This window comes from Mchenga conophoros, linkage group LG10 (assembly GCF_057382185.1).
Source record: "Mchenga conophoros isolate Kocher_MC1m ecotype Shallow Benthic linkage group LG10, M_conophoros_male_GT1.1, whole genome shotgun sequence".
Lineage (NCBI taxonomy): Eukaryota > Metazoa > Chordata > Actinopteri > Cichliformes > Cichlidae > Mchenga > Mchenga conophoros.
The window spans coordinates 14,943,131-14,951,160 of record NC_140535.1 but is presented as its reverse complement, the minus strand read 5'-3'; the positions used below and the strand labels follow the sequence as shown (position 1 = coordinate 14,951,160).

At 40.8% G+C, this 8,030-nt stretch overlaps 1 protein-coding gene across 2 annotated transcripts; it reads left to right on the top strand.

Annotated features, from left to right (window-relative positions):
- The first annotated feature begins 182 nt into the window (after nucleotides 1-182).
- Nucleotides 183-7,570, top strand: cchcr1 (coiled-coil alpha-helical rod protein 1). 2 transcript variants are annotated; one of them, XM_085288667.1, is made up of 19 exons: nucleotides 183-476; nucleotides 723-1,032; nucleotides 1,116-1,283; nucleotides 1,430-1,547; nucleotides 1,768-1,962; nucleotides 2,169-2,332; nucleotides 2,439-2,553; nucleotides 2,730-2,840; nucleotides 4,001-4,144; nucleotides 4,245-4,355; nucleotides 4,633-4,739; nucleotides 4,850-4,962; nucleotides 5,093-5,165; nucleotides 5,720-5,838; nucleotides 5,945-6,133; nucleotides 6,430-6,531; nucleotides 6,696-6,841; nucleotides 6,916-7,063; nucleotides 7,160-7,570. In XM_085288667.1, the coding sequence occupies exons 1-19, from the start codon at nucleotides 407-409 to the stop codon at nucleotides 7,288-7,290; spliced, it is 2,634 nt and encodes an 877-aa protein (XP_085144793.1). In that variant the 5' UTR covers nucleotides 183-406; the 3' UTR covers nucleotides 7,291-7,570. The 2 variants fall into 2 exon arrangements, with proteins under 2 accessions (XP_085144793.1, XP_085144794.1); XM_085288668.1 differs by having other exon boundaries at nucleotides 186-476; nucleotides 744-1,032.
- Nucleotides 7,571-8,030: the final 460 nt, after the last annotated feature.

Below are 8,030 nucleotides of genomic sequence, written 5' to 3'. Positions count from 1 at the left end.
ATTTAGGGAATATTTAAAGGCAGTTTACGTGAAAAAAAAGAACTCCTGCAAGATTACAATGAGGGAAATGAGAACCCAATTATATTTTTACGCTCCTTCCAATTTCCCATGATGCACTGCGCCGTTTCAATATGAAACAGTTATGCCTAAATGAACTATTAAATTTGTTGAATTTCATATACGTATATACATGTACCATAGAAACCTTAAAATGTGGGTTATTTTAACCGAAAATAACGACTGACACGACCAGAAATTGCCCAAATCGAGAGCTCTGAATGTTGCTGTTGTACCCGTAACTAAGGCAACGGTGAAGAATGACGTGACTCGCGGGAGAACAAACGCTAAACGCACCACGGCAGCCGTGTACTGTTTCCTTCCTGTGTAATGGCAATAGTTATTTAACATGGAGAGACAAACTTTAGGGAAGGAGAGGCTGATAGTGCCGACTGACTTCACCTCACCAGTACTTCCGAGTAAGTTGCACCTAAATTCTTGTTACTGTTGAGCTAAATAAACTGTTAATTAGCAAATGTTAGCTTACAGTGTAGCCCACTTGGCGCTTACATGAACTCATGTTTAACTAGTAAAAGTGATTTTATACTTCACGATTAGGAAGCTGTCATGTTTATCTTTACTGAGCTTAGCGTAACAATATGCTTGTTTGGGAACATGGGGAACCTTATATTGGATTAGAGTAGCTAATGCATGCAGGCACATAGACACTGTTTTATTTTATGAAGGGGAGACTCCGGAGGACCTCATACCCCCATCGCATTTTGCATCAAGTGCCCATTCTGCTGGAGCAAACAGATGTGTTCAAATCCCGGCGACACAGCCACCCAGCTCCTGGATAAACCAAGGCATGATATCAGCACCATCATCAGGGGAGCCAAGTCCTGCCAATCCATGGCTTGCCATCAATCAGGCCCAACAGGAAATCTTGGAGCTGAGGAAGGAAAATCAGAGGATCTTGATGCTACAAGGAGACAGCATAAGGACCCCTGATTATCGTTCAGATTGTAGAGCCAGGTATATCCACTACATGTTTTATATGGTCTGTCACTTGGGTGGCAATATGGACATATTAATGTGGTCTTTTTCCTTTTATGCAGATCAAAAGACAGAGGAGGTAATTTGTCTCGATGGGAATCAGAGTGGCGACTGGAGGCAGAAAAGCACAAGGCTGAAGCAGAGAGGTTAAAGGGGCAGGTGGAGGCACTAAAGGAGATTGCAGAAAGATGCAGGGAAGAGGTCAGAGACAAAGACAACACCCTTAGCAGGTAAGAGATGTGCTTGTGTCATTATGTGACATCTGAGTGATATTATGTATTTTTTCCCCACACATTTAGTACGTAACCTGACATTATGGAGGTCAGCAAATAACGGTTTTGAACAAGCTTAACTTGGAATAACCTTTGCACAACAGACACAGCCATGAGATGGAAGCAATACATACGGATCTATCCAAGGCTAAGTCTGAACTCAGCCAAATCAGAGAGGAGCTCAGTCTCTGCAGCGCACAGAAGGAAAAAATAAGCTCACAGGTAATGATGTTTACTGACAAAACATTTCATTTCGACACTCTTGTAGACATACATCACCTGAGAGTTACTGGCATTTTGTAACTTATTTTGGCAGTTTGCAGTTAAATTTGTTTTTGTACAGTTTTGTGATCCCAATAAAACATTTTAGTCACATTTCACAATAATAAGGTTAATAAAGTCTGCTTTTTCTGTTTGCAATATGTCTGTTTTTTTCTCACAGCTTGAAAGACTGAAAGCAGAGTCGGAGGAGGAAATTACAAGGCTGAGGAGAGATGCTGAAAGGAGCAAAGAGGAATCCCGGGAGCTTGCTTTGAAGGTTGAAATGGGCAGGTTGCAGGCTGTAGAGGAAGCCAAACAACAGACTCTCAGACTATTAGAGCAACTAGAGGAATTTCGGAAGAACAAGGAGGTGGAGGTGTGTTTAAATGATCATAAACATTGTACTTTGGTGACCTCATTTAGGATTAAGGGCCTTAATCCAACAACAACTAAGTATCTCTGAGCAGAACTCTGAGCACTGCCTTCACTCTGACTTTGCAAGTAATGTGAGAATGTGTATTTGAAGATGAATAAGTCATTATGTCACTATTTGTCTGTGTCATAAACTTCCCTTATTTTCAGCTGCAACAGTTGAATGCATCCCATTATGCAGAGTTGGGTGCAGCACAAAAAACAAATGTTGAACTACAGGACCGACTTCAGTCAATGACCTCAGAACTGCTGCAGCTAAAGAGCACTCTGATGGAAGTATCTACTGAGAGAAATGGACTAAAAGAACATTTAAGGTGCTTCATTCAATCTAAAACGGAACAGAACTAAAGCATTTAAAGCATTCTGTAGTCACTGTTTTGTGTGTGTGTGGTGAGGGGCATGTTGTTGTTTATTTTTCAGCCAAATGGGACAAGCTTTTGAGACACAGTCTGCTACATTGCAAAGCCTCAGAAATTACATCGGCCAGCTTGCACCAGAGAAAGGAGAGAGGGAACGATTAAATGAAGCTGTTGAGGTAGAGGCAATATATACAGTATTGATTGTAATGAGCATACTGCAAAGTAAATGCATGGGACTTTCAAATATTCTTTTCACTAGAGTAAAGGAAGAACAGTAAAATATGAATGAGTTAATGTACAAATTATATAATTAATGCTAATTGTGTGTAATTTAATCTTGTCCATTTTGCAGAGGCTGAACAAAGAGAAAGCAGCTCTTCAGACAACTGCAGAGCTTTTGACAGTCAGGCTTAACTCTGTGAATGAGATACTCGTCCTCCAAGAAGAGAAAATGGTTAAAAAGGTGTGTGGGTTTTCTTGACTTTCTAAATTTACATAGCAAAACATGATACAAAACTGTGTTTAAGACATCTGGTGATCAGCAGCAGTCTAATGTGAAACCAGCAGATACCTATGATTTTGTGTTGTCTCTAAGGATGTTTGCGGACCACGTAAGGTAAGAAATGTCAAACTGAATGTACATCACAGACCACATTGAATAAGCCGGACTAGTGAAACACACCTTTCTTTCTGTGTATATACGTTTAACTACACATGTAATATCTGAGATATCTTAATGAGAAGAAAGGGCTATTTTTGTACATGATAAAGAAATGCTGCTGTAGTAGATTAAAGAAATCTGTCAGCACAACTCTTTGGGTTTAAATTGAAAGAAATAAAAGTGTAAAATTACAGAGAACTACACTTCTGTATCCGTCTTAAGTTAACTCAGTTGGGTGCTCACTTCACATATGCGTACACTGAGTAGCGCTGCAGGAGACTGAAATATGATAACAGTTGGTAGAGATAGGTAATTACAGTAAACCGCTTAGTTTGTTGTTGGAGGCTACATCCTCTGTGATGCTCCGTTATCACACAGTACTTTGGAAAGGTTTAGCCTATTTTAGATGTTGAGATTCTTACGTGTCATGGAATATCATCTGGGAGGCGTTTGGTCAGTCCCAGATTATTTACCTTGTTGCATGTGATAGCAGCTTCAAACATGCAGTCAGAGTCTTATATCATGATTGGAACAAACTCCTAAAAGAGATGGTATGGTATGGCCTTTACGGAGCCATTTCTCAACATCACTGAGTCAGTCTGGCATTATATGAAGAGATGTGAGCAACAGAAGGTCTTCAGTACACAAATGCATTTAGAAAATTGGTGCTGTTTTGGATGCAAATTATTATTTTTTTCATTGGGCTCTTTGTAAAGTTGACAGATTTTAAAACCTGCTATATTGTCCATTGATAAGCATTGTCAGTTTACCTTTAGTACCCAGATCCTTTGTGCAGTACTACATTGTGGGAAAGAGAGAAGAAAACTCCTCATTTCAAGATGTAGTGCTTTAGAAAACATCAAGGCTAATTTGAAAACAATTATGCATGCTCATGTGGTGCGTGCACTGAAGTGTATGTGTGTATTTGTGTTTCCCATGTATGTGTGTGTGTGTTTCCACAGACATCAATGGATCCACTTGTGGAGAAAGGATCCGAAGGCCTTCAAGTGCTTCAGCTGTGGAGAGAGAAAGTGTTCAAGTTGTGCGTCCAGCTTCGCTCAAAGGACATCGTGATAAGAGGAGAAAAGGAAAAACTGATTTCAAAAGTATGAAAACGGCTATTATTTTGCTATATCACACAGTACAGGTAATTCCAGCATATTTAAAACTGTGTTCAATGTGGGACTGCAATGATGTGTGTTTTAGGTCAGATTTGCAGAGCAGCAGCTGCAGCAGGAGCAGCACAGAGCTAGCGTGCTCCAACACAGCCTACATGACAGGATCGCTGAGCTGGACCTCGAGAGGGTGGAAAAGGATGTTAGTACCAGGGCAACTGATGTGATTTACATGGCTGTCTGAAATTTTGATGATGCGTAATAAACTTCGGTCTGCCTAGGAAAGTGATAAATGCTCGTACATTTTTTACCACAGCAGATGATGCTGACTGCACCAAAACTTTGGTTCCCAGAGCCATTGAGGTTTAAAGGACAGCACCTGGGGAAAGACAATCTTAAAAACTAAGCACCGCATTAAAAACAGTAAAACAGATCTGTGAAAGATGCTCAGTTATATGTGGGAATGTTTTTCTTTCCAGGCACTGAAACAGGATTTGGCCAGTGTTCACAAGGAAAATGTTCAGTTGAAGTTACAGAGCCAGAAAGCAGAGGCTGAACTTAAAACCTTGACAGAGGCAGTGCAAAGGTAAAAAAAAATAGCAAAACTGAATTTCAGAGGATAAGGAAAGATAAGGAGACGTATTAGAAAAGTAGAAATAGAATTCAAGACAGACATATATTGGCTGTGCCTTACAGATTCTGTGAGGCGCTGGAAAGCAAGGTGGCAGAAGTGGAGGCAGCTAAAGCAAGGCTCAACACTTTTACCCAGAGACTGACTTTTGCTAAAAGACGATTGGAGACAGTCCAAGGTACGTGTGTGTGTGTCTATATATATATATATATATATATATATATATATATATATATATATATGCGCTGATGGGTTAATAGCATAGCTAGAAGAACATAAAGAATTTATATCGGGTTTTGTTTTTGCAGCTTTGGTCATGAGGAAGGCAGCCCTGCAGAAAGTTGAACAGGCCTGTAAACAGCCAGATAAGGATGCTGAAAGGTACAGTTTTTTTTTTTTCCAATGTGGGTGATTCTCTCTTTCACCTCTATTTCATCTCTTTCACGTTCTTTCTGGATCATAGACATACATTTTAGGCGAAGAGATAGCCTTTATAAGCATCTTGTTCTTCCACTCACTTGCTCTTTTGGCTTTCTCACAAAAAGCTCATGTTCTAATATGTCAGGATGTTCTTGCATTAGTAGAAATAGTTGCTGCTTTCAAGCCTCATATGTGGTGAGATGAATGAAGGATCAAGAAAAGAAAATAAGTACGTGGAGGGTTCTGAGGTTAGATTTTTATGCTGGTATAGAGTGGCATACTGCATACTGATTTGATGGGACATATATAACAGGTGTCGCTAATGTGGTTGAAATAAGTGTTGTGAATAGCAGGTGTTGCTGTCTTATGCTGTCAGTGTATCTATACAAGATGATTATAATTCATGCAAAAAGTAACTTTCAGGCTGTTTAGCTTACTTTGTTATGCATCATGCAGAGCCTTCTCTACTTCTGCTTGTCTGTTTGCTGTACCATTTTATCTTTGTTGCCCTGCAGCATCAGAAACCTCCAGATAGAGCACAGTTTGGTGTGCGAAGAGAGAGACAGACTCACTCGAGAGCTCAAAAGAACCCCAGAGCTTATCGAGAACGCTCTCGCTGATCTGAAAGAGCAATGTGAGACCCCATATGGATCACAACACCCATTATATCGTCTGTTTGTCTGGTACATATCCACATTTCTGTAATGCATGTGTCTCCGCGCACTTTATACCCTCTGCAGATGAGAGTAAAGTTAGGCTACAGCAGCAGGAGCTGGAGCAGAGCTGGGTGGAGCTCGAGCAGGCTGTAGCTGGTAGAGAGGAGGCTGAGCAGAACCTGCAGCAGATCCAGGCCCAGCTGGAGGACACTAAGGTCACCCTGGAGAGAGTCCGCTGTGAGCTGCTCAGCCAGCAAGAGCAGAGTGAGCAGGGTGAGGCCGCTCGCTGTGCACCTTTCAGAAGGCCCTTCAGCTGAAAGCAGCTGTTCTCTGTGCCTAAAAGCTAACAATGCTGTGAGAGCGGTTAACCAAAAACAATAACGTTACAGACTGACCACGCACACAACACTGTGTTTTAGACTTTTATGTAGACTATAAAAATGTGCAAACATATACACTGAAACCTAATGCATCCCTGGAGTCACATAGAAGTATTGAACTCAGACACTCTCTGTATGTCAAACACAGTACTGAGGAGTGGTGCATTTGTTTCCCCTACCCTGCTTCAGCCCTGCAGGAAAGAGTGTCTGAGATTGAGGAGCGGTGTTCTGAGAAGCTGAGAGAAATGGAGGCTCAAGTCAGCACAGTCAGGAAAGAGCACACCAAAGCAGGTAGTAAGATTAACTGTATGCTGCCTCAGTACACTGCAGGTTTACATATGGCAATGAAGTCATATCCTTAATGCAGACTTTGCTCTAATATGATTGGAATTGTTTACACAGTATATAGCAGCATATCCCTGTGGCTTTTGAGGCGTCTGTATCGTCTGTTGCAGTTATGACTTTGCGTGAGTTTGAGAGAGAGGCAGCAAAGAAACTGGAAGAGATGAAGCAAAGCCGAAATCCGGAGAGTGAAAACACAAGGAGGAAAGTCCAGCACAAACAACTGAAGGAGACAGTGAGGGACAAAAACCAACACTTGGTAAGATTTTATTATAGCAAAACACAGTCGTGGAGATTTTTGCTTCTGTGTCATTCGACCTGCATTTGTTCCAGGTCACAGTTGCTGATAGAGGGCTGATGAAGGAGCACCAGAGAGCTCAGGCGATGGCTCGGCAAAACTCTGCTGCTCAATGGAAACCTCGACAAAACGCTTCAGAATGGAGCTGTTCTGTAGGCGCACAAGTCCAACTACCTGCAGATGGTAAGAAATGTCTTAGTTTTGCATGTTTTTTTTTGAAGTCCCAGCATTTACACAGATGTGACAGAGCTGACCAATGACCTGTCTGCATCCTGTCAGAGACACTTCTGTGTGTTTTGGAGGAGCTCCATACTCTCAGTGCTGCAGTGGTAAACAGCTCTGAGGACTCTGCGGAGGAGGAAGGACAGAGTGACATTGTGGAACCATCCACCGGCAGTCTGCACAGCTGATACCTGAAGATGTGTCACTGCAGCCAGTAAACCCACCTTTAAATTCTAACTGTTGGCAGTGTTGATAACATACAGCTCCTGGAAATCATTTGTTTGAGCCAAACCACTTAAAATCAGACATGTCACATTTGAACTAAACAGATACTGTGTGTTACATGTAGAGTAATATAAATTTAAGGTTGTGTAATTCTTCGAGGATTCTGTGACAATGGTCCATTTTCTGAATAATCTAAATTTCTTGTCTTTGCAGTAAGATAATAAAATATATTTTTAAGTGAAATCTGTGGTGTTTGATTTTTCAAGTAAAATTAGATATACATGGAGACATTTTGACACGAGTTTCCAAGCCTTTTTGAGTCAGCCGTGAAGCTTAAGTTTATAAAGCAGCTGTTTATATAATTGGTGCATCAGCCATATTTTTTCTGATATGGATAACTGGAAAGATCTATAAGATTTTCACATTACAAAAAGTCAATATTTTCAATTCGAAGCTCCTTTATGGAGGTCAATTTTAAAATGGCTCTCAGTCATAGGACTGATGATGATAAACATCATGATGAGCCAGATAATTGTGCTATTTGTCATGTTGTCACGAGTGCTAATCAATTTTGTAGCAATACAAAGTTTCAAGCCTCTAGGTAAAAATACCTCATGGAAAACTGAGGGAGAGTGAAAATACTAATAATGTCTTGGCTTTTCTACTCTATTTTCCAAGATCATTGAAGACGTACGTTCCTGGA